This window comes from Eurytemora carolleeae, unplaced genomic scaffold (genome assembly GCF_000591075.1).
Source record: "Eurytemora carolleeae unplaced genomic scaffold, Eaff_2.0 scaffold1683, whole genome shotgun sequence".
Lineage (NCBI taxonomy): Eukaryota > Metazoa > Arthropoda > Copepoda > Calanoida > Temoridae > Eurytemora > Eurytemora carolleeae.
In genome coordinates this window covers 1,578-27,211 of record NW_019397579.1, presented here as the reverse complement: position 1 = coordinate 27,211, position 25,634 = coordinate 1,578, and the positions used below count along the sequence as shown (strand labels likewise).

Sequence of the window (25,634 nt, the reverse complement as noted above, 5' to 3'; positions counted from 1 at the left end):
CCTGATGTCGAATGTTCTCTAGAACCCCAAGAGTAATTATCACCAGAAACACACTATAAAATTAATATAATTAATAAATCTACCATAGGTTAGTTCTGGAGGGTTGGGAAAACCTGTTAATTTATGTTGATTTTTAGAACTAAAGATTTATAGGTCCTGGATCGTATATAAATATTCTGTTTTTGTTTGATGCGCATTGATGTTGTAAGTTGGGCTGTGCATGTTCAGACTTTAACGCTAGTTAAAATAGTTAACTGTTACCAACTTTTCAGGTAGCTATTTGTTCTTTAATATAAATTAATAACTAAACAATTACCATTTTCTGTTCTTTCTTATATTTACCGTTTGTTGAGGATCTCATTCCGAAATCAGAAATCAGATAACAATCATTTCAAGTAAAAAAGTTAAATAAAAACACCAAAAACATCAAAACATGTAAAAAAATTATAAACACATCAATATGTTTTATCTTCTGTAAGTTTCATGCAATTTTAGGCAGAAAAGCTAACAAAAGTTGCCGTTTTTTATTTTGGTTGATTTTTTCATTAATGACTTCAAAAATAACAGTTTTTCACCTTTTGTTCTTCCATTCATTTAATAAAACTTGCTGTTTATTAATAGAAAATTATCCAGCCCTGGTCATAAGTCTTACTAACCTTGTGATAAACCAGACAAACCATATATCTATCAGGATCAGCCCAGAGGTGGTTGGAACACTCGACTAAAATGATAGTCCTGACAGTAAAACTTTTGTTTGGGTTATTGCAAAGCGGCAGCCTTCAGTGCCTGAACTCAATATCCAGAGTGGGCAATGGGCAAACTTTTAAGTTGTGGCATTAACTCCTCTTATTGCAGAAAGGTATCATTGCTGACACCATTGTGGTATCCTGTGGCTAATGTTTTATAGCCATCAACATGAAAGGTAGTTGGCCGAGTCTTGTCAGATTTAAGGCACAACAGTTTCACCCTTAAGTACCCATGATAATGTTACCATGGAATCAGCCTAGTATAGAAACCCGGAATGGGGTTCCTGGATAGAATGTAAGGTCTACTGACCCAGCGTGTACAGTGCGTGATAAGCCCATGAAAAATTGCTCGACTGGGTTTGTGCATCTAGAATACAGGTAATGGAGTAAGGCCAAGTTTGTTGCTCGTGCTAGGAGAGGATGAAGAAATTCGCCAACTCCCCATAGTGACAGGATGGACATTGGACAATCTAAGAAGCAGTCAGTCCATAGGGATGGAAACTGCTTGGTTGTATCGGAGCTGTGGGAAAAACAATACATGTTGCTGGGGGAGATATGTTGCCGGAGGAGATATGTTGCTAGAAGAGATATTTTCCCAGAGGAGATATGCCGTTGGAAGATATATGTTTACAAAGGAGATATGTTGCTGGAGGAGATGCCATGTTATTAAAGGTGTCTGGCCAACAGAGATTTCTAGCCAAAGAAGGTATCTAACCCAAAGGAGATATCTAGCTAAAGGAGGTATCTAGCTAATGGAGGTATCTAGCCAAAGGAGAAAACCATAACTGAGTATAGGAAACCCAAACCTGTGACTCTGGATGGACTGTAGTAGCAGTATATCTGCATTGCTTTAGTTCTTTATTTCTTTCATTTTATTTCTCTTGTAATATAAATGTTCATATACTTTGTTCTTTTATTGGTGTGAGACTTGAAGACTTCAAGGATATTGATATCCCCCTTTGGGTGGTTCCTCTCATATTCAACTATTTAACAACAACTTCCATTAAAAAATGTCAAAACAATACAGTCAATGATTAAAACGATTAAAGCACTGTAAACTACAGTTCATTTGAAGTACCAGACTGAATTTGAGAAAGCTAGCACAGTAAATAAACAGACTGCAGACAACTATAATAGTACAGAACACCAAATGAAGCATCTCCCTCCCGTGTGTTTATTGTGAAAAATATGCGGAGTTTAGTTAGAACTCTCTCAGTTGTCAACACTTTAGGGGTTTCACCAAAAAAAAAAGATTTATCTACTTCTTAAATTTATTTTATTACCTGGACATAAGCCAGAAGTGATACTAGAACTAGAAGCACAGTAATGCCACCCATGATGCGTTCATTAAAATTCTCCAACTTCATAAATATGCTTTAATAACTAGATTACTTAAAAATGACTCAAAGAAGTTCGTAGTAAGATTTCGATTCTACTGGAGACCACCGGAGGGATTTTATTTTCACTGGAGGGGTTTCAAAAAATGATTTTTACAATTTAAAACTTTACGCAGGGTGTTTTACATTCCACTGGAGGGATTCAGATATCCTCTTAGGGGTTTATAATTCCACTGGAGGGATTCAGATGTCCATCCTAGGGGTTTATAATTCCACTGGAGGGATTCAGTTATCCTTCATAGGGGTTTATAACTCCACTGGAGGAATTCAGTTATCCTTCCAAGTATCTGAATCCCTCCAGTGGAATGTAAATCACCCTGCGTAAAATTTTGAAATGTAAAAAGCCTTTTTACAAACACCTCCAGTGAAAAAGAATTCCCTCCGGTGGTCTCCAGTGGAGTCAAAATCTTACTACGAACTTCTGTGACTCCTTAAAAATGTTAGTTGACATTTCATACTCTAAACACACATAGGGTTAATAAACCCCCACGATCTTATAAACTTGTAGGTAACATGGACTACTACAGCGATAAAGTAAACCCATAGCCATCGCATATGTCATATATACTCTGGTGGGCTGCAAAAATTGGCTGAAATATTTAAAAACTTCTTAATATAACATTATGTGATAGAAATTCAGCATTTTTTTACCCTTATAAAGAGAGTGAAAAATGCCAGGAGCCAAAGAAGGAATGTTTGAAAGAAGATCGAGACCAAAAACTCAGAGTACAATCTATCCAGTTCAATTGAGAAGATGAATTTAGAATCCATGCCCGCAATATCTGAGGTCCAGCTAAATAAACATGGTTATTATAAAGAGTTACCAACTAGTTTGAACAATATTATTGTTTCCTACTTGAGCATTCCAACTCTGAAAAGTCTGAGATTTTCAGGACCTTTATATGTAACAGCAGCATCTGAATCTGACACTAGTTGGACTGTGTTTGAGTCCCCCAACCTTAAATACAACTTTATCAATACTCTTGCATATTTAGAATTTACAAAAACTTACCTTAACATAATTGAAACATTGCACATCTGCCTGTCAAATGGAAACATGAAGACCTCCATGTTACAGAAGAATGTACCCTGTTAAATCATAAGCTAACAATATAAACTCACACAGGGGTCATGACATTTGGAGATAATTTTTAGGACCAAAAAAGTGTAATTGTTCTACATTTAAGAAAAGGAAATCTTTGAATGATAGATTGAGATTTCAACTGATTCAATTGGTTCTTGAATCTACAATTATAGGTTTGTTATGTCCTTTATGATGCACATGTGCACAAAAAATGGCTTTCCTTTAAAAAAATTCAGAAATGGTTTCGAAATGTAAGAAAATTTGAAATCATAATCCACAGAAATAATCTCTATTACGTCATTTTCACTTCTCCCACTTGTGTGAAAACTTCAAAGAAATTACCTGAAACCTCTTTTGCAATTTCAAAAGAACATTATTTCCATGAAATGTTATGATTTCAACAGCATTTGTAATTGATGCCTTCTCTTCCAAACCTGTTGGGATAGCTTTCAGCTCAGTTATTTCTCCAACCACTGTAGTTCCCAATATCACGTTTTCCAAGTAAATATTAGGCTGCCAGATATTGGCCTTAGAGCTATCTACAATTAATCAAATTTGGACTACTCCATGTTTATTAAATTCAAGATTATGAGATTCAAGAATATTATTACTCTAGGTTCATGAGATTGGGAATACGTATACATTAGATTTGAGAGATTCCAGATTATGTTTAAGCTAAACTATAGGTACAGGGAAAGTTTATGTAATTGACCTTAGCTGTTTAATTGCTTTGTAAGAAAAATAGAACAGTTCGATCTGTAGTGCACTGATATCATTAAAAAATGTTATTTCATCTAGAAAGGGCAATAACAGCACAAGGAACAAGGTTCATGAGAATGGTTGTTAGCTAGATGTGAGTTCAACTTAACTGGCATAATGGCAGTTTTTTATACCTGTAAAATTTAATATATTAATCAATACAATTATACACATACCCTTTATATCATGGGTCTTATAAGGTGTAAGACCTTTAAATAAAAGTCTTGGATCCTTCCAAGATATTTTCAAATCCATTGTCAGGGTCATGGTCATTTTCAAACTATCAATATTGTCGAACTGAATAATATCTACAGCTATAAACATCGAGTTATTCATAATTTCTGCATTTGGAGGTTCATAAATTGAATATATCTTATCAGTGAATATACGCATACAATCATCTTCATCAGAACCATCATTACAATCCAAATGGTTATTGCAATACTTATCAATATCAATACATTGCCCTGAATTGCAAGTAAAGCTATGTTTCATATTACAAGCTGAAAAAGTGAGCAAAATTTCTTCTCTAGATAATTTACATTCCTCAGAAGTTCCAAGCCAAGTCTTTCTTCCTAGTGGATTATGATCATCTTTGATGGTCCATACAATTTCCTCTCCTCTTTCATTTAACAACTTCCATCCATGTTCACTTCTAGTGATAGAGCTTCCTTTATATCCAAGATACTGAATTCTATTTTCATTAGAGTCTATGTAGTAGTTATAGGATTGCATGAAGTTAAGACAAAATCCTTTTAATGTAAATACAGGTTCATGGTAAAATGCACAAGCAAAACATTTGCTTAGGAAGTCACAGCTGTCACTTCTTTTACTGCCCCACATTCCATCCAGTCCAACAAATCCGCATGTATCACCTTCCTTGAGTTTTAACCAATTATTGAATGTGTTGTTGGTCCCTTTTATTATTTTGTTGTCCCATTTAGCCAAAATATTGATCCAGGATTCCTTTGAACAGCTTGCCTTGGATTTATGAGTCATCTCTACAAGCCAGTTATTTTTGGACCTTGAAAAAGGTGTAAATATATACCCTTGGTGGATCCTACAATAGTTTTCAGCATCATTGTAATTCATTGAATCTGGTACGAATATTAACTTTTCGAAGGGGGCACAAAATTCATCCACACTTGTCAACACAGGGTAAATGCCATGAAATGTGATATATTCTTTTTCCCAAGTCACAATGTTCCCTTTAAGTGCTGATTTACATATTGACATTTCAGTGATAGTGTCTGTTGATAGGGTGTAGTTCCAAATATTAAATTCAGACATTTTCCCTCGCATTGATTGATTAGGATCAAAGTCTCCGTTAAGTGAATCAGGTTCCTGACCAATTATCATTGAATATTCAGCAGATTTGTTAATTGCTATACTTGTAAAAGGTGAGGTAGAAGTATATTCTGAACTAAGGTTTCCGTTGATGAATGCTTTACTTGTGGTTCCGTTATTCAGCCAACAAATGTGAATCCATTCTCGATGAAGCATTGTACTAGGTAAAAAGTTTTTTTTGTTGGAAAATAATGGAGAAACTTTATAAAACCCATTTTTACATCAGCTTTTTTTTCTGATGGGGGGGGGAGGATTAAATGTCTGAAAGCATACCTTTTGACTACACTTTTGATATTGATATTGCAATTCAAAAACACAACTTGCATAAAATGATTTTATGCAGTTTACATCAAGAAAAATTTTTCACAATTTACATGTAAAGAGTTTTGAAAATAAATTTCAGAGGGATTGGTCCTTAACTTTTATGCAGAAATGTAATGAACATATGTTCAAAATAATAGGCTGTAACATGCTCTTAAAATTAGCCAATGGGCAGGTTATGATTATTTGCACAAAGTTCCACATAGGGTTTCCAACACAAGTGGATTGTACTTGCGTGCAATTGCGAGCCCTTCCACGCAAGTGAATTTAATTACGCTCAATTCCATAATAATTGTGCGCAATAAATGCAAACTTTCTTGAGTTTGTGTTTAAATTTTTTAAAAATATTCAATTTAAACCTTATGATTTGCAATAATTGCAATTAATTATTGCGCAATTCCCGTCAACAACAAAAGAATTCAATTTAAACTTTATAAACTGAACTTCACTAACATTTCAATCTCAAATGCTATCAAAATTGAATGTAAACTTAATCTTTTGTTTTATAATATTTATATACAGCATTATAACCAGAAAACACTCTGGCATAAGAAGACAACATTTTAGACCCAAGCAGACCCATTTAACTGAATAAGTGATTTAATAAGTTATTAATTAAAATTTGTTGCTTTATAACGAAATCAAATACACTGTAATGTTGTCTTCCTGTACCATAGTTTTCTGGTTCTCACTGTAGCAAAATGTATAATTTTTATTAAACAAACAGCTTACAATTTTTACCAAAAAAAGTTTCCGTTTAAATGTTCATCCAATGTGAACAAATAAAAAATGTAAATTAGTAGCTTAACCACAAGAAGCTTTAAAATTTCAAAACTGTTGAAACAAGTGACTCTCAGGGGCCTCAATTATTTTAAATTCTTTTATCAGCTGCATAAATTTGTAAGTCACAGTTAAAATTTTTACAAATTTTAGATGGAAAAGCAATTTCGTTGCACGCAATTCCACGAGTATTTATGTACTTCTTTGTTCGCAATTATATTGCAATTCCACTCAATGAAATGGCACAAGTGGAACCAATCATTGCCTGCGAAACAGAATTCTGATTGGGAACCCTAGTTCCACAACATGTTAAGCCATTCTGTGCAAATTTGGGAAAATTTGCTTTGGGGAAAACCCAATTTATACCTTCCTAAAACAGTCCGGTTATAGTGTGTGTCATTTATTGAAACCCATGTATTAAACAATACTGTAGTTCCATCATTTTCATTCTCTGTATCTGTTTTTACGTAGAGCTGAACCAAGTTGACAATATCCATGGTGCTAAAACTCCAAAGAGCACTGAAAGAATAGTATTTATAGCTATGACATTTGTTTATTTATAGAAGAAGAGTCACACTTCCAAACTTAAAAAAGAATTCTTAGGTGACCATGGTCATTGGTCATGGTCAGTGAGAGATCTGTTCCGAGTTAAATTATTTACATATGTTCAGCAATAAGCATGTTTTAAGATCACAAAAAAAATTAAAGCAACCTGTGATCATTTCTATTTTCTCTAAACAATTTATTGGCTGTAACGATCTAATTTTTGTTATAATTACACCTGATAAAGTATCCTTGAAATGTGAAATAAACCCAAGCACAAATAGAGAATTGCTCAAGACTCATATCATTCCAGTCTCCAGACCTTGGTCTAATCTCCAACCACTCAGATGTACCCGTATCATTTTCCTAAAAGTATCCAACTGAATTTTTTTAGCTAGTTCTTCTTATCCATATCTGCTGGACCAACATTATTTCTGGATCAAATACAAATATTTTAACTCTGCAAACATAAATTTTTTTTTAAATCTAGATATTTATTTACGTATCAAGGTTATTATGGTTTACAAGATTGTTAATATGGATTTAACACAAAACTTTCTTACGATGCTATCATGTACATACAATTATAAAACAATAAGGTCGAAATCAAGTATTCAAGTATTGATAAAGCAGCAGTTCGAGAGAAAAAACTACATTATACATTGAAGGATAGCATACTTTTATTAAATATAACTGGAATATGCTACAAACACAGTGTGTGTTATCTTTTATTGGAAAATGCTACAATTAACAGTGTGCATGCTTTCACATAAACATACACGGGAGCGAGTTTCCCTTTTTACTTTAAAGAAGATTATTGTGAGCTTCATAGCTTCTTAGCATCATTTTAAGGGAAATTATGTTAATTCGTTAATATTGAGGCTTCATAAGCCAGGTGAAAGAAGGAACATAATAATTGAGAAATATACTAAATAAGAACATGGATGGTTCACCGTTAGTATCTACATAGGCTAGTATAGAGACAAGATTTTAGTCTCTTCGTGTTCCTCATAAATTGATGGTAAAGTTTGACGTAGTTTGCAGCATTCAACTAAAGGTAACCTATGACCAAATTTAATGAATTTAAGCCGTGTTTCAATCGAGCGCCGGCTTAAATCTTGAAATATTTAATACTATTTTAAATGGAACCAGCCATATTTGAGCTGCGGCTTAAATTTAAACCGCTGTTCAAATTCTTTCAATTCGGCCTCTGATTTAGCAATATTCTTTTATGAAAGAATAATCACAGTCCTGCCCTTTCTTAAATGTGGTCTGTCATTTTTGAGCTTTCATAATTAATGAAGATATGGATGATTTCATTCAGAATGATACATTTTCATGGTTTTACTGAATAAATTGGAATTTTAAAAAAATTCTCAATATCTCTGGTATTTTTTAAAGCGAAAACATAGCAGACCACATTTTGGAAATGGCAAGATTAGGGCTATTTTGTGATTATTGTTTAATTAAAAAATATGGGTAAAATCCGGTTACATGTATTAAATGCCGCAAGCTATTTCTAAGGTTAAAGACGACTTAATCAATTATATTATTCTGGGTGATTTTTAAAATATGACTGTAGTTGCTTATATCCCAGAAACAAATTATCAACACAATCTGGAAAATCAATCCTGATTCCTTGAACTCGATAATCGATAGTGGGCACTTTTGATTTGTATTCAGAATCTGTTTGATCTCTTGATTGTGTATACCCGCTGTTGGTTGAACCAGGCCCGTAGCTAGGAATTTATAAACAGGGGTACACAAAAGCAAAAAATAGCATAAGTAAATATGGAAGAAGCTCGGCGCAGCCAAAAATTTTTTTTACCTAAAAAAACTTAAAAGGGTAAAAATAAATGAGCTAAGAATTAAAAAACAAGATTATTAATATACAATTAAACAATTAATCTAAGATTTTTTTAATGAAAGCTCAGAAAGAAAACCTCCATGCAAAGATGGTATAATGCCTGATACAAAACGGTTCCCTTAAAAGCTTTGTCTGATCAAGTATGAATTATCAATGTTTACAATTTTGGAAAGTATTTATTTACAATTTTGGATTCACCACTGAAGTGAATTGTGTAAAATAATTTACACGAAGAAAAAAAAATATCAGAATTAAGTACGATCTTAAACCTAACAAAACGACCAAATCTTCCACATTTTTAATCAGATAAATGTAAATCTGGCTTAAAGGTTCATTTGAAATTACGCTTACAGTTCCTTTTAAGTGATTTGAAGTTATTTTTAATTAATTTGAAAATGTAGAAAATTACGCCTCTGCCTCTTTAATAAAAGTAAATTCAATCTATATGAAGCATAAAGTCTGACCGCGTCAACCTTGTTGCACCGGTTAGTCCTGTCCATAGAGCTAGGTACAGTACAAACTGGGAACGGAAAGGTTGACCCGGCTCAGATATTCAAATGTACTACGGTTGCACGTGAAATACACACTACAATAAATAGGTAAGTTATGCTTAGGAATTTTCTTCATTTTCTAAAATTATTAGATTTTTCATTGTCTTGAGTTATTATTTTGTATTTATTAAAAAGGTACATAAGTAAGATTGTCTAAAAGACAAAGACGACCTTCAAGTTTATTTTATCTACACAACTATCTTACAATTTTTATGTCAAGCTAATTCACCCAGTATAAATTTATAGCAAATTGGGCAAAGGGTTAATGAGTTATGATCGGTCTCGCAAAAAATCAGAAAACCGAGATTACTACTTTATTATAAGAAATAAGTTTTTGACACAAATTTAAATTTTCTAGTCTCTTTATCTTTTAAACCTAACTGTTTAATACTTTGATATTTCAAACTTAGACTATAATTTGGCTTAACAGGTGTCATAGTTGGAAATATCTGAAGTCTATATGACCTTGGGTTGCCAAAAAATTGGGGGGGAAAAAAAAGTTTGTGGCAAAGACTCAATTGCTTTTTGCTACAATCAGATTCAATGCTTTACTGTTTATGGTAGACGTTTAAGAACTAAACATCAAAAAATTCAGGCTAATTAACACGGTGCATTTTGACAATTTATTATCAACAAAAAAGGGCAGCTTTGAATAAAAGCTACAGTGGTTGTTGTATATTTTGATATAATAAAGACGAAATTAGATTTTAATATGATAAAGACGAAATTAGATTTTAATATAATAAAGACGACATTAGATTTTAATATAATAAAGACAACATTAGATTTTAATATAATAAAGACAACATTAGATTTTAATATAATAAAGACAATATTAGATTTTAATATAATAAAGACGAAATTAGATTTTAATATGATAAAGACGACATTAGATTTTAATATAATAAAGACGACATTAGATTTTAATATAATAAAGACAATATTAGATTTTAATATAATAAAGACGACATTAGATTTTAATATAATAAAGACAATATTAGATTTTAATATAATAAAGACGACATTAGATTTTAATATAATAAAGACAACATTAGATTTTAATTTGTGATTTCTACCAGGCTTTAGACAGCATGGGACAGTGGACAAACACAAACATGGAAACAAAAAACAATTGTCAACAGCTGGGGGCTTTATTTTTTTCTTTCCAGGGGGTGGGCTCAGCACCCATTAACCTTACAGCCTGACTATACGCCTTCTCTTTGTTCACTTGTACAGTGTACTGTATACACCAGGGAATAGAAAGAAAGGGAAAGGAAAAGGCACTGGTCTGGCATGAGAAAGCCAGTCGCACTAAGTTGCAGACAAGTTCGGTAAACCTTACACACACTCTTTTGGTGCAGACACACAACATGACTACAGTCAAGGAAATTGCAGAACAATGTTGTCAATTATAATTAAGCATGATTAACGACTAGTTTAATGTAAAACTTTAATCAAATTTTATTCTTTGCAGAAAATTTGACTTATAGTGTTGACTTAAATCTATAAATAATATACTACATGTATATTAAACTTATTTTAAAGTAAACAATTAACAATAAAGAAATTTACTCTCCTATACTGTACAAACACCAAGATTAGTATGTACTGTACATACCTACAGTACACGCCTTCGGTCCGGTAAACTTTACACACACTCTTTTGGTACAGACACACACACATGGCGTCTGGTATACACTTGTAATTTGAAAAAAGCTTGTAAAATAAAAAAGTCGTCTTCTTGGTATTGATGTTAACGCGGACCACTGTATTATAGAATGTTCTATCCAGTTTTACCATATTATGTCATAGATAAAGATAGATTGTGTATAAGACGACATTTTTCATCTTGAAAGATATAAATGTACAGAGAAGATATTCCAGGGAGTAAGGAATATTTCTTACTCCCTGAGATATTCCTATTATATAGATTAACTAGGTCGGTTGTGAACATTGGCTGTTCTTATGCCATTGAGTACTTGTGGTGTACATGAGTTCTGTAGAGAGAGTTAGTATAGTCCTTCTCATGTCCTTCTTCAGTTCTTGTCAATATGATATATTGCTCAGTGAAATATTGTTGTTCAAATAGTTCCATTCCCGGAGTTATTTTACACTCTATTATGAAATCCATTAAAACACCAAACCACCCCGCTTATCATTGAAGTACACTTTGACCCCTAGAAGTATGAGTTCGCTGACTGTACAATTCTCGGTGATTTTGCGTACATAAGCTATCTATGTTTATTTATTTATCTATGTATTATGTTCTTTCTGGCTTGTAGTTCAATGGATCTAAAGAGACTGAACTAAAGAGGATTTAATTAGAAAATTGCATCTAGACGTCAAGTGCCGTTTTATACACTTCACAAATTATTAATATATTCAAGTTTAATTTATAAATGTTAAATAAAGTTTACCTTGTCAGGTTGAGTCCTGACTTTCAAGTTGAAATTATGTTAAAACATTTTGTTGAATATTTGAAACGACATTGTTAAGCGAGGTGTAAAAATGTAAAAATGTAAAATTTGTTTATTTCGAAAATTGTTTCAGGCAAGCATATTTAATTTCAGGAAATGTGCGGGAAAAGACAAATTATTTAAAATACATAAATGAAAATACCATGTTGCCGCGATAAAGAAAATATGCAGGAGTTTTTGCCACAAAATCAAATTTTTTTTCCCTATATTTTTTTAACCTGATGGTGCAAAACTTTTTTTTCGTCACGTTCGCTTTCTAACCCCTATATTTATGCAACCTTATTGTGTAGCACTTTAATATTCATAACATAGGTTATTTTATTCAAAAGAATTCATAGTTTAAAATATCAAAGTTTATACTACATTGGGATGCAAAGATTAGGAAAATTAAAATTTCAGTTTGTGACAAAAAATCAGTTAATCTTTATCTATAGCTGTTTAATGTTTACCCCTAGTTATTTCTTATTGGCCTTTTACTTGTTTTTTTTCTTCAATTTATTTATTTCTATAATCATGTTTGCTTGCCTTTAGAAATTTTCAATAAAGGTAACTGATAAGGTTTTTACGCTAAATTCTGGAGAAAATTTCGGTGTGCAAGAAATAATGGAAAACAATATATTCAATATATATTTTTTTTAATGTCTTTCATATTCATGGTCTCTGGTGGGGATTTAGCTGAGCATGCCTTTGGATTTGTTTCGCACAATTTGATTTATTTTTTCTTCCATAGTCTTAACATGTCATATACATTTGTGTCTTGATATACAGGGTTACCCACAAAGACGAATGAATCTTAATGCATGGTTAAATTAAGTCTTCCGCCTTAAATATAGTCTTTTAATACAATGATTTGGCAAAAAAAAATTGTTTTTACAGTTGTAGAGAATCCAAGGTACTAATGCAAGGAAAGTTATTTCAGAGGTGTACGCATTTTATGTACTGTAGTGTACTGTTTTGGCGGAAAAGTAAACACAATACGATGTCGAAGCCTGACATGGAATCCATTTTCACAAAAATAAACTATGAAATATTCTGGTCATAGGAAACTGTTATGTGAATTTTCAAAATTATCAAAATTAAATGTTTTAAACCTCCTCGGATACCAGACGAACACTCTTGCATCTATTCTTGTTGACAAAGTCCACCCTGAGAGAACTGGTTTTAATATATACGTAGAGTATACGCAACTGCAATTAACTTTCCATGCATTAGTATAATTCCGTACAATCGTCTCTACAGTCTCATCCTTCGTGAGTGAGCTTGCAGTTAACAAAACAAAAATGTAAATTTATTGAAAGAGATTGAAAGTGTATTGAAAGTGTAGTAAGGAAAGGAGCTGGCGTTGTGAAAATTTGAAATATTTTGAATATTTCTTGTTTTAATATCCCACCAATAGATGGAGCTGAGATCACATCTATTTTTTCCATTCCTGCATTGAAATAAAATTAGAATTTGTGTTCTAAAAAAGTCAAAAGTCCCGCATGGTTACTGTTAAAAGTACCCAACCTTTAAATTTCGAAGCTTACTCATTATTAAGTTAAAAGTCACTCATCCTGAAGTCAAATTTCCAACATTAAAAGAACTGTAAACGTTATTTCAAATGACCCTTCATGAAAAGATTTTAATGTTCTACTTCTACTGCAAAATCAGCAATTTTTGGCAAAAATAAGCGATTTTTTGTCGCTTACTAACAAGCTGTATAATTATCAAATCAATAACTGAAAAAAAGTCCAAGGACAAAGGGAATCATACTAAATACAGTCGCCGTCGTGTATATCTATACAATGAAGACGACTTTCCATTTTAATTTTTGATTTATACCACGCTTTCAAACAGCATATATATTATATATACATAAACATGGAAACAAAGAGAAACTGTCAATTAACATCTTCTCTTACTTTAATTTTAAACTTAGAATTTGAAAAAAAACTCGTTTGAAATCAAAACCTAATTAGAAAGTCGTATTCATTATACTGATATAATCGCTGACCACTGACTGATGGCTAGTTTAGAGTCGACTTAAAGGTCGTCTTTGATCTTTTCAGCTATCTTGGGACAAAAATAGGCGAGGCAATGACCATGAATCATGGCATTTGTGCAGTGTAAACAGACCCATTTTACTAATTATTAGTTAGTGTCTTGTATAAGCTATTTGCTTTGCAACAACATTAAATGCACTTAAGTGTTTCATGTTTCTTCAAGAACACTTTGCAACCTGATCGTGTAAACCTGTGCTATTTCGAACTGAATTTATTTGATCTGACAGAATTCATTTTGAAATATATAAGGTCTACGGCAAATTGCGAGCAATCCATGCTTTGTCGCACATTTTTTATAATATTGTCAAAGAAATTCAGTCAATCTTTGTCACAAACTAAAATGATCTTATCCCTATATCATTGCAACCTGATCGTGTAAACCTTTGCAATTTCGAACTTAATTTATTTGATCTGACAGAATTTATTTGAAATATATAAGTTTAAGGCAAATTTATGGATAAAAAAGTGTGCATCAAAGACTTAGCAATTCATTTCTCCATTTTTATACATATATCCAGGTTGAGTCAAAAGAAAAAGAGTGAATAGCGAGATCTTGCATTTTATAGAAGCATTTTTTTTGATAATCTCATTTTTAAACCAATATGTATGAAATTAAGAGAAAAAATTTGAATAAAACTTTTGAAAAATCGCAACTGAAGGTAAATTTTTTATATAGATCTTAAAATCCTTTCCTGGGGTCTTGTGACACGTAAAAGCAAGGTCATAATGCAAGGAAAGTTATTTTAGAGATGTACGCATCTTTTGTACTGTAGTGTACTGTCTGTGAGCAGTAATGTAAACACAAGACGGATGTCGAAGCCTGATATGGGATCCATTATCAAAATTATCAAAATTTAATGCTTTTAACCTCCTCGGATACTAAACGAACACTGATGCATCTTTTCTTTTTTACAAATTCCGCCCAGAGAGAACTGATTACAATTTGTACGCAGAGTTTACGCAACTGCAATTAACTGTCCTTGCATTATAACCTTGCGTAAAACTAACTATAAACTGTATAAGTACGTACATCCTGTTTGTACGTATACTAAATATTTTCAGTCATATTTTTAACTTTAACTCAAAACCCGTCGAGAAAATAGCGCCAACAAGTATATATTTATCTTAATATCTAAAATTAGGTACACAAATTTTTTAAATGATAAAAAAGAAAAAAATTTCGAAAAAAATAGTTTCCGCAATAAAGACAACATTTCGCGAAAATAATTCCGGGGGGCATATCACACCCTCACTCCTCAGAGAAGTGTTTAGGATCTGGAACCTTTTTCTTCTCCCAAGGGAGTAAAGGGGATAATTTTTGAAACTAAATGTTCTTGTTTGAAAAAGGCATATTTATCATTTTTCCGATTTTGTTTTCCTTTTTTAAAAATCTGCTTAAACCTTGAAAACATTTATATGAAGATTTTTATTAACAGAAAAAATGTGAAAATTCGAGAAAAAGTTTGCGAAATACGAAAGATAATTTTTATATTTTTTTGCGAAAGTTATCCTTCTCTGGGAACCCTATATTTGACAAACCTATAAACACACACCCAAGCAAGTAATATTTATGTTTATATGTAGATTTTAAAATAATATGTTATCACCCCCTCTCCCCCCCCCCCCCAACACACAACTCAACCAAAGAGAATAGAATATATATTAGAGTGGAATTTAGACAATCCCTTGGTATGAATTTTGTCAGTCCCTTTCAGCCTGAAAGGGAGTTCAAAGTGTACAAATCATGTAAATATTCACAAATTATATGCAGTAGAGTACATTAATACAGTAAGTTCCCCAGACTATCCATTTCAATTTCGAATATTTTAAAGCTGTTAAATAAACTTTATAATGAATTAGATGATTAAAAAACATCATTTGATTTATAGTTATAACGTAAAATCATCGTTTGTAAAGTGAAAGGAATAGAGTCTATGTGAAATGATCATTGGTTAATTATAAAACCAGCCTATTTCAAATTTGGTTTTCTTTTAGATTTTTTATAAAATGATATTCCAGGGACCAAAAGATTAAATAGCACAAATATGTAAAGTACACCTGCAGTATGGAAACATTACAACAAAATGGCCTTTTTACACTTTTTCTGGTACATTCCACTCTAATATATATTCTATTCTCTTTGAACTCAACGTACGATATTAACGCTATTTAACCCCTGGTCCTCTTAACATTATTTAGTGTCAACTCACATAAACAAAGGGAAAAGTCATGGACAGTCAAATTTAGAAAAAATGTTGTGTAGAAAAAAGTTCAAAAACCTTAGAAGTAATTTTAAAAAATGAATTGACTCATTATCTTGAAAGATAAGCATGTTTTATCACTAAATTTCACAGTCTTCTGAAATATTTTGTTTTAAACCCTTAAAAGGGAAAACATTATTTTATTTTATGTTTTTAATTTATAAATTAATTATTCTTAGATTTTAGTAATTTTTGTACGATTTGTACAATACTGTAAATTATTTTCAAAAAAAAGTTTATTTAAGTTTTTTCATAGTGTTCTAGAGATCAGCATTTAGACACTATCAACAGCTAAATTTGGGCTTTCACCAAAGGGAGATCATTTTAAGCAAATTTTACGCTATTTTCTCTCACATTTTTTTGCAATTATTTGCGCAATTCTTGCGTATCAAGCGGCACAGATTTTGCGCTAAATTTTACATTCCGCATCATGCGCAAAAAGTATTGAGCAAACATTTTTTTTACCAATAAAATAATTTGGCGCAAATTGGGCAAATCTAAAAAATATTCTATTTTTATCTATTTGTTAAACAATTCATATACAAAAAATACAATGTACGTACATAGTGTCCTAGTAAATATGGCTGCGTTTATTTTGTTGGATTCTGATAGTTGCAATATCAAAGAGAAGCTATTTTATTAGATTATTTTTTGGGGCCTTTCTCATGTTATTGTATTCTGATGTTATTGTACAGACCCGGGCAATGGATGGGACTTTCTGATGTTATTGTACAGACCCGGGCAATGGATGGGACTTTCTGATGTTATTGTACAGACCCGGGCAATGGATGGGACTTTAAAGACGACCTGAAATTCTGAAGATTTCAAGGTTAAATTAGATCTTAGGTTGTTAAATGGTCTTTTATATGTGTTTAACCCTATTCCTGCTGGGGGGGGGGGTCAATTTGACCCCCCTGTAGATTTTTTTACTTAACTCAAAAATTATTAGTTTGAGGATTTTCTGACTTTTCCTAAATACCCATAGCCCTCCCTTTAGATCTAAAACCAGGTTTTAACTAACTGCCTGAGTCTTCAGGCACACTGCCTGAATGACTACTTTTCCCTGCAACAAACTAAATAATTGTTTTGACTCACTTTCAGTTGTCAGATTTTGATAATGTTTAGCTTTTTGATATAAGAAAACAGATTGCAAAAATTTTGCAAAGAAGTTATTTCAAATTTTTTTCATACAACCTGTCAAAATAGATCAGTACATTTTTATTTTTCATAATTTCACATCAGGTTATTTAAATATTTTCTATTTTTTGCATATTTGAAATGGCATGGTCAATTGCTTTTTAAAAATGTATATTTATCATTTTTTGACATTTTTTTGGCAAGCATTTTTTCTATATAGTTTGATTTAGCAAAAAAATACAATTTTTACCAATTTGCAAGTTTTTGCGGATTCTAAAAGTAGAGCATAAGAGCGTTCCAATTACGTATTATTTGTCATATTTGGATATCAAACATGGGATTTAGAGGGGGGCCCCCCTAGCGTATCCTGGTTTTCAAGTACAGTCACATCCAGAAAACTCCGAAATATAAAGACGACTTTGTAGCAATACTTACGTGGTTTTGAAGTTGTTAGAAAGCAAATAGGTTTACTAAATACTTATTAAATCACAAATCAAGTAAAATGAGTCTGTTTAAACTGAACAATTTCTGTATCCCAGGCTTATTGGACTATCTAAAGTCATAATTAGAGTTTAAAAGTCGTCTTTCTATTCCAGAGTTTTCTGGTTATCACTGTACCCCTGCAGGGATAGGGTTAAGAAAAAATTAAAAGATACAGGGAATTATAACTGCAGGAAAGAAGGCTAATACAATTCCGTACATTAGTCTCTGACGACTGATCCTGTACAGTGTACATAAACACTGCACATTTACTCTACCCTCACTTAGATATTCATTTGAAACCAATATATTACTTAATAATCCCACACATTATTTTAACAATAAAGGAATTGAGTCTTTGCCACAAACTCTCAAAAAAAATCTTTAGAATTCAATGTCGCAAATCCTTGATATTTCAAACTTACATTATTTGATATTACAGAATTCATAGTTTGAAATATCTAAGGTCTACGACATTGGAATCCAAAGATATAGGGTTTAGAAAAGTAAAGTTTGTGGCAAAGACTCAATTCCTTTGAGACAGAAAGACATGTAAACAAGTGTCTCAAAATCTAAGCTAAATGATGTTAAATCTTTATGAAACTATTTTTTACTTCTGAGCTTGTCTCATTTTTTAATATTTGTAATTTTTTGTTGACTTTCCTAGTCTGTCCTAGCCATAACATTACAGTAACGTTGTGTATTTTTACTTACGCAAAATTACGTGTAGTTACATAAAATTAATAAATTTTTGCTGAATTTTGAAGAATTCTTCAATCGAATTTTCAGAAGGTATGCACTACGCACGCATATATTAGCCTGAATCTTTAAGATAAGGTAGAGAGATGCGCTAGATTTAAAGTTTGAGAACAATTATGTAAAGATCAAATTAGATACTTACATGAACTTTAAGCATTTATTTCAGAAAACATGGCATCTAAACAGTTTTGTGAAAAAGCAAACTTTCAGACTTGTTTCAAAGGTATTAAATCTATATAATAAAACAAGACATTGGTATATATTTTCCTTATAGCCAGCCAAACGGCTGGACCGAATAGGCTGAAATTTCTTCAGGGAACCCCTGGGAACACATAGACTAAAAAATTCTAAAATTTGTATTTTTCAAAAATCGAAATAAAAAAAAAATTTGTTAGTTCCACGGGCAACGCCGAGCCCTTCAGCTAGTATCATATGAAATAGAAATTTAGAGTTACTTTTGTCCAATGTCCAACCTAGACCAGACTGTTCTACGTAGAACCAATTTAAATTAACTCCGAAATAGACCCTAAGGATTAAGGATGACAAATTATCTTTATCTTCTCAGCAGAAACACTTGTAAGTGTTGATAACATTTTTAGAAATAAAACTTGGTTTTCTCAACTAATGATCATCAGACAAAGGTTTTAAGGGTACATGCTACTCTTTATGTAAATGGAGGGTTACTTTAAATTACTCCACAGCCCCTTTATGGAGTCTGAATTAATCTCTCATTTTTTCAAATAAGATAAGATGAGTTGTAAAAGTATTTTGTATGAGTAATGCAAGATTTTCAAATGGCTTAAGTTTAAACATTCAGATATTGTTCAAGATTGTTAATCCTTGCTTCAAGAGGTAATTTTTCCCCTGCTAAACTATTGTCAGCTGTTTAGGGCTGCATGTTTATTATGAAAAATCTATTCTTAAGTCTAAAGTAGTCTATTAAATTTTCTTATTTTAGGTACAATCTGCTGTACCAGTAAGTTTGATAAACCATTCTCTCTGGTGATAGTGCCGGAAGAAAAGAATGATGAGTTTGATGATAACCTTGAAAAGTATGAAAACTATGTTGCTCTGAACATTGGACCGGATGGTGCTGAGTTTAAAATAAAACTGGGGGAAGATAAACTTGAAACCTTGAAAACATGCTCCAATGGACTGGAAGAAGGAGTTAGGCAAACTTATTGGTGGTCATATGACAAGGATGGAAAGAAATTGAAATATGGAAAAGGTCACACCATGGATAAAACAACATTGATGTCCTATGCTTTTGAAGATAGCTCTTATGACAAATTTAAACTCTTCTTAAATCCCAACACTAACTGTAGGAGTACAGTTCTTCTCTATGGTAGTTTGAAGGATTGCAAACAGGACAAAATTAATGAAGGATCCATTGACTATGAGCCTTTGATCTTGGTTAACAAAGAGCCACTAACCTTTACTCCATCTCCTATTCTAAAGGAGTTTAAACCAGTTGAATTGGACGATTTGGATGAAGCTGGCTACACTTTGCCCATTAAACTACCCCTTGAGTGCGAAAAAATTTTCAAAAACATAAAAAATATCAAGGTTCTTGATCCTCATCTAATAAATCAAATTAGAAACAGTATTGAGACAGAAGGTTTAAAACTCAATGAGGTACTTAAGGAAAAGTCGTATTTGAGGATTACTATTGGAGAAAATAGGGGGAACTCCCCTGGTTGTCCTAATGTTCTAGAGATATGGCCAGCTGGGGCAGAAAGTCCAATCCATAACCATGGAAGATGCAGCGCAGTAATCAAGGTACTCCATGGAAGTATTCAATGCAGTATCTTTAATAAGATCACAAACCCTCCAGCTAAGAGTCCAGAACATCTTGACATGTTTGTTGCTAGTGAGGGGGATTACACCTGGATGAATGACCGCTGGTTCCAAACCCATCAGCTAAAGAATGTGTCTGATGACTACTGTGCCACCCTTCAGTGCTATCAGTATGCTCCTGAGGACCCAACTCACTATCCACAGTTTGATTACTATAAACATGAGGAGCTAGCTAAGTTTGAACCAGGATCAGATCTTACCTTCGAGAAGATGAAGAAGATTGTTGCAAGGGAGTGGGAAGATAAAGCACAAAATGAGGTTGAAGAGAGGAAGCTGGTAGATATTAAGAGGAGAATCACAAGTCTGAATTCTAGTGGGATCCAGACAAAGGACATTAAGAATCTTGAGAGCCGTGTCAAGAGAATAGAGGATTTAAAGAATTTTATATAAAATCTTGAAAAGGGAATTTAAGTAGTCGACCTATGTCAAGACTGATAACTTCATAACTTCATAAAATTTCCTTGAAATTACAACTATATGTCTTCTTTAATTAACAGTTCATTTGTTATTATAAAGATTGTAAATGATCAACATTTATTTTTAAAACAAGTTAAGAATTCTAAATTTCACTTTGACGGCAAAGATAAATCCAACATTTTATTACCGCATAAAATTTTAACATGTTTAATTAAGATAAACATGAGTTATTAAACTTTAAAGTTTAATTTTGGAAAGATTGTGAAATGGACATTTTTGCAAACATTATAAATGTTATTGTATTTGGGCATTTGTAAAGCAGTAATATTTGCATCTGTTCTTACAAGCTGTAGTTACATCTGTTTTTAAAGGAGAAATTTTTGCTTTTATTCTTACAAGCTGTATTATTTGCTTCATGTGTTTCTACAAGTAGTAAATTTGCTTCAATTCTTACAAGCTGTATTATTTACTTTATCTGTTTCTACAAGTAGTAAATTTGCTTTTATTCTTACAAGCTGTATTATTTGCTTCATGTGTTTCTACAAGTAGTAAAGGAATTGAGTCTTTACCACAAACTAAAATTTTCCCATCTTTATAACTTTGCAACCCAATGTCGTAGACCTTAGATATTTCAAACTATGAATTCTGGTGGATCAAATAATTTAAGTTTGAAATATCAATGTTTTACACTATCCAGTTGCAGAGATATTGGGTTTAACAAATCTGAGTTTGTGACAAAAACTCATTTCCTTTGCTTCAATTCTTACAAGCTGTATTATTTACTTTATCTGTTTTAACAAGTAGTCAATTTGGCTTCTATTCTCACAAGCTGTATAATTATTTGCTTGTAATTTTTGCTTCTATTTTTATTTACAAGCTGAATTATTTGCTTCATCTGTTCTTACAAGCACTAATATTTGCATCTGTTCTTATAAGCTGTAATAGTTACTACATCTGTTTTTACAAGTAGTAATTTTTGCTTCTATTCTATCAAGCTGATTTATTTGCTATTTCTGTTCTTACAAGCAGTAATTTAAGTTTCAGGGGTCGCGGGATGCAGATGTACTGTAATATCATTTAAACTAACAGTCACAGAATGCAGATGAACTCTTACAAGCAGTATATGTATATATATTTTTCTGAATTGTCACCACATTTTGCTGCTTATCTGAATCCTTACCTTAATCCTTATCAGAAGAGGTGACAATTAATCAGAACAAAGCAAACCTATAAGCAGTCTAATGAACTGTGAAATTTCAAGAAATTTTCAGTTCTGATAATTATTCTAATCTGCGCATGTATGTTTGTTTTGCAACTTTATTGTAATTAATTATTGTTATTATTAATTGAATTTTTCTAAAACATTGATTTTAAGAAAATTTAAAAATAATCTCTTCCATTATTTTAAAAAATTTAAATTTTTAAAACAATGGATAAGGTATAAATTATAGATTAACTTGAGTTTCAGCTTAAATGCCAGCCCAAATCACTTTCAACTTAATTCAAACCAGAACTTCAAATTACAGCTTGAATATCAAACTTGTTAATTTTGGTGATTTAATTCATCTTAACCCATGATCTCGTACTTTTTCTCCATTTTGAGCAAGGAAAAAACAGACTTAACCCACCAAATACAATGATTAAATTATTAAATTTATTTCCATAACCATTCATTAATTTAAAAGCTTTAATTTCAGATTATTAAAAGGCCATCATGTCTAAACAATCTAGAATGATAAACCTGAAGGATTTTGATTTCCAAGATTTACTGGAATTCTCCTTGGCACCCAGCACTTATACTTCCACTTTAAATGATGTCGAATTCAAAATTTTGGATAACGCCAATAAAATTCTTGGGACGGTTAAGTCTCACAAGCTTCTACTCTCCCTAATGTCTCCTGTTTTAAAGAAGGTATTTACCAGCAAGGAGGAGGGATTAGTAATTATTGAGATCACTGGTCCTTCTCTTCTTAGCTTTCAGACCCTGATCCAGTTCTTGTACTCAGGAGACAAGTCTATCTTAACAGGTAGAGTTGAAAATATCATGCCTTTTTTCGGATATACATGAGCTATTTTTTTTAATTGTTTTAGCTTAAATTCGGCAATTATAGATCTATGAGAAATATTCCTGTTTAGATCAGATAGACTTGGAAGTTTTGTTTGAACAGTATTATATAGCAGACAAGTACGACTTGAATGGAGTTAAAACCCTCATCAAGGATGCTCTCTCCAGTTTTAACATCAACAAGAAGAATTTGATTACTGTTCTCAAGGCAATGAAGAAGTATGAGAAAACAAGCCTATTTGAGGATATTTGTGTTGGGCTCCTTATCAAATGCTCCGAAGGTATGTTTATAAATATGTGGATTATTTAAACAAGAGAAATTAAAAATTGAGCTGCTCTGGTTTGTCTGAGGTCTTAATAATTGACGGATTAATTTTATCTTGATAATGCTACAGAAAATACTTATATTTTAGGTTCACTTGAGGGCTGGATCTTCTCAGATGCATTTCTGGCAGATATCAGGGACTCTGAGGATACAAACTTTTATTTCTGGGTTAAAAACAAGACTGAGAATAGAAGCAAAGTTCAATGATGCCATACCAAAATTCCACACAAATTCAAATTAAGTCTTTAGTTTTCAAATAATTTTTTAAAAACATGGAAATATTAAAGAAAATAATGCAATTTAAAAGTATTAATTGTTTCAGAGCAATTCTGATCTGTTCAGAATTGGTAGAATGGCTAGTCTAAAAGATTATGACTTCAATGCTCTGCTTGATGATCCCAGTGACATGTTTAGCATTCAGCTAAATGTTATGAGCCAAGAGCATCAACTTTTGGGAACGGTCAAGTCTCACAAGCTTCTTCTCTCCCTGATGTCTCCAGTGCTGCAGGACATGTTTACCAGCCAGGAAGAAAATTGGAATGTGATTGAGATCAATGCAGTGTCTGTCCTTAGTGTCCAGACCCTTATCCAGTTCCTGTATAATGGAGATGAGTCAATTATAACAGGTTAGGTTAAATTAATACAATTAACAGCCCTCATCTCTTTTTTCCATTTATCCCAAAATAAAATAAACTTATTTTTTTTATGGAAAACGTTATTGTATTTAGGTGTAATGGACTTGAATGTGTTGTTTGAACTCTATTATCTTGGGAAAACGTATCAGATACGAGGGTCCAGTGATCTTCTAAAGGATGTAGTCTTTGGTTTCAACATTAGGAAGGAGAACTTGATTGATGTTCTCAAGCTGATAAAGAAGTATGAAGAAAATTATCTGTTCGAGGACCTCTGTAATATACTCCAAAGCAATTGTTTGGAAGGTATTCATTTTTTCCTAGTTTAAAAGAATTTTCACACATACTCTGACTTTTGAACTCCTTGTCTAAATATCATTCAGAAAACCGGGTTTCTGAAAATTAATTTGGAGGGATTTTTTCCCCCTGAAATATTCTTACATTGTACTGTAAAGTAAAAAAGTATAAACCATAAAAAAATTATTTAATAAACTAGGCTTTTAGGGCGCTTCGCGCCCATCTTCTATTTAAATTGTGAACATGTTCTTTTTGTTTACATTTTAAAAGAAGAAACAAATTTTGCGAATTTTAAAAAAAAAATTCGCAGACTTTCAAGAATTTAACTTTTTTTTACAAAATTAAAAACCTTTAAAACACATTTTTAAAAAATTTTTATCATTCATAAACCTTCCCTGTGGTCACATGATGTCCCACAAAAAATTTGGGCCCGATCGGTTCAGCCATTTTTGACGCTTATTGGATACAAACAAACAGACGCCCAAACAGACAGACAAGCCAAATTTATATATAGATATTCCACCTGCATTATAAAAATATATTAAGTATGATATATCTCTGAAATTGCTTTTTAATTCATTCTGTTTCAATGCATTTTTAGTCCTTTTTCACAAAAAAACTGAATTTTTTCTGAAAAAATATTAAGTCTACATTTTGGTATCAATGTTTCATGATTGATGTAAATAAACTGAACTATACTCTAGGTATAGTTTAATATTAATATCTGTGCAAAAAATAAATAAAAAATAAGTAGATGGGCCTTTATCTCCAATTGGCAGTCACAGAATGGTTTATTTAAGGACAATACTAAACATTTTGACTCTATGGGAAATTTTTGTGTTCATTATGTGTATTTTCCAAGTAATAATTTTGGTAAAAAATATTCTTTTTTAAAAGTGCATTGATGTATTCAGTAATACGGAAATACTGGGACTCAGCTCAATTATTCTTGGAGAATATTCAAGCTTGCCAGGAGAATATTCATTATGGTTGGGTGGAGAACAGGATTCAGAAATGGAGTGAAAATCCAACTGGTAAAATTTAGTATTTTAAATGGATTAAAAAAGGTACATTGTCCAGACCATTTTATACTAATAATTTAATGGGAAATGCAGGAAGTAAAAGTCACAAACCTGCAAAGCTCAGCATGTAAAGATCTGCTTCATATTTTTTTCATTTAGTTTAAAGCTTGGCCAAACCGGTTCTTAAATTACAGAAATGTTATAAAGCATTTTATATTTTGACGTGACATATTAAACAGGTGGTCTGTTGCTTGAAGAAGGGAGAGGGATAGAAGAACAGTTGAGATCTGCACAAGAAAAGATCTTGAAATTAGAAGGCATGAATAAAGATGATAGAATCAGAGATCTCACGGAGGAGGGAATGAAGGAGCAAGAAGAACTGAAGAAGGAGATAACAGAGACAAGGATAAAACTTGATGAAACAATGAAGGTATTTTGATGATAAAACAATTAGTATAATTTATTTCT

General features: G+C 32.0%; 2 protein-coding genes across 2 annotated transcripts; one reads left to right on the top strand and one right to left on the bottom strand.

Annotated features, from left to right (window-relative positions):
* LOC111715010 (uncharacterized) lies at nt 1–7,414 on the bottom strand. Its single transcript, XM_023490244.1, has 9 exons — nt 7,216–7,414; nt 6,801–6,953; nt 3,570–5,493; nt 3,156–3,232; nt 3,000–3,101; nt 2,795–2,936; nt 2,030–2,107; nt 657–721; nt 1–53 (listed from the first exon to the last, which is right to left on the bottom strand). Exons 1-3 carry the CDS (start codon nt 7,278–7,280, stop codon nt 4,092–4,094), a joined length of 1,620 nt encoding a protein of 539 aa, XP_023346012.1. The 5' UTR covers nt 7,281–7,414; the 3' UTR covers nt 1–53; nt 657–721; nt 2,030–2,107; nt 2,795–2,936; nt 3,000–3,101; nt 3,156–3,232; nt 3,570–4,091.
* Nucleotides 7,415–16,772: 9,358 nt separating this feature from the next.
* On the top strand, nt 16,773–22,523 carry LOC111715009 (uncharacterized). Its single transcript, XM_023490243.1, has 3 exons — nt 16,773–17,004; nt 18,718–18,774; nt 19,510–22,523. The coding sequence occupies exons 2-3, from the start codon at nt 18,723–18,725 to the stop codon at nt 20,796–20,798; spliced, it is 1,341 nt and encodes a 446-aa protein (XP_023346011.1). The 5' UTR covers nt 16,773–17,004; nt 18,718–18,722; the 3' UTR covers nt 20,799–22,523.
* The last annotated feature ends 3,111 nt before the right edge of the window (nt 22,524–25,634 follow it).

What these genes read in the sequence shown, in the direction of transcription:
- LOC111715010 (XM_023490244.1), bottom strand. Translation starts at nt 7,280, where the DNA reads ATGAGTCTTGAGCAATTCTCTATTTGTGCTTGGGTTTATTTCACATTT. An exon ending in TTTCAAGGATACTTTATCAG is followed by an intron (nt 6,954 to 7,215) that starts GTGTAATTATAA and finishes CTATTCTTTCAG; the next exon opens with TGCTCTTTGGAGTTTTAGCA. An exon ending in AACCGGACTGTTTTAGGAAG is followed by an intron (nt 5,494 to 6,800) that starts GTATAAATTGGG and finishes CTTTTTACCTAG; the next exon opens with TACAATGCTTCATCGAGAAT.
- LOC111715009 (XM_023490243.1), top strand. Translation starts at nt 18,723, where the DNA reads ATGGCATCTAAACAGTTTTGTGAAAAAGCAAACTTTCAGACTTGTTTC. An exon ending in CTTTCAGACTTGTTTCAAAG is followed by an intron (nt 18,775 to 19,509) that starts GTATTAAATCTA and finishes TTCTTATTTTAG; the next exon opens with GTACAATCTGCTGTACCAGT.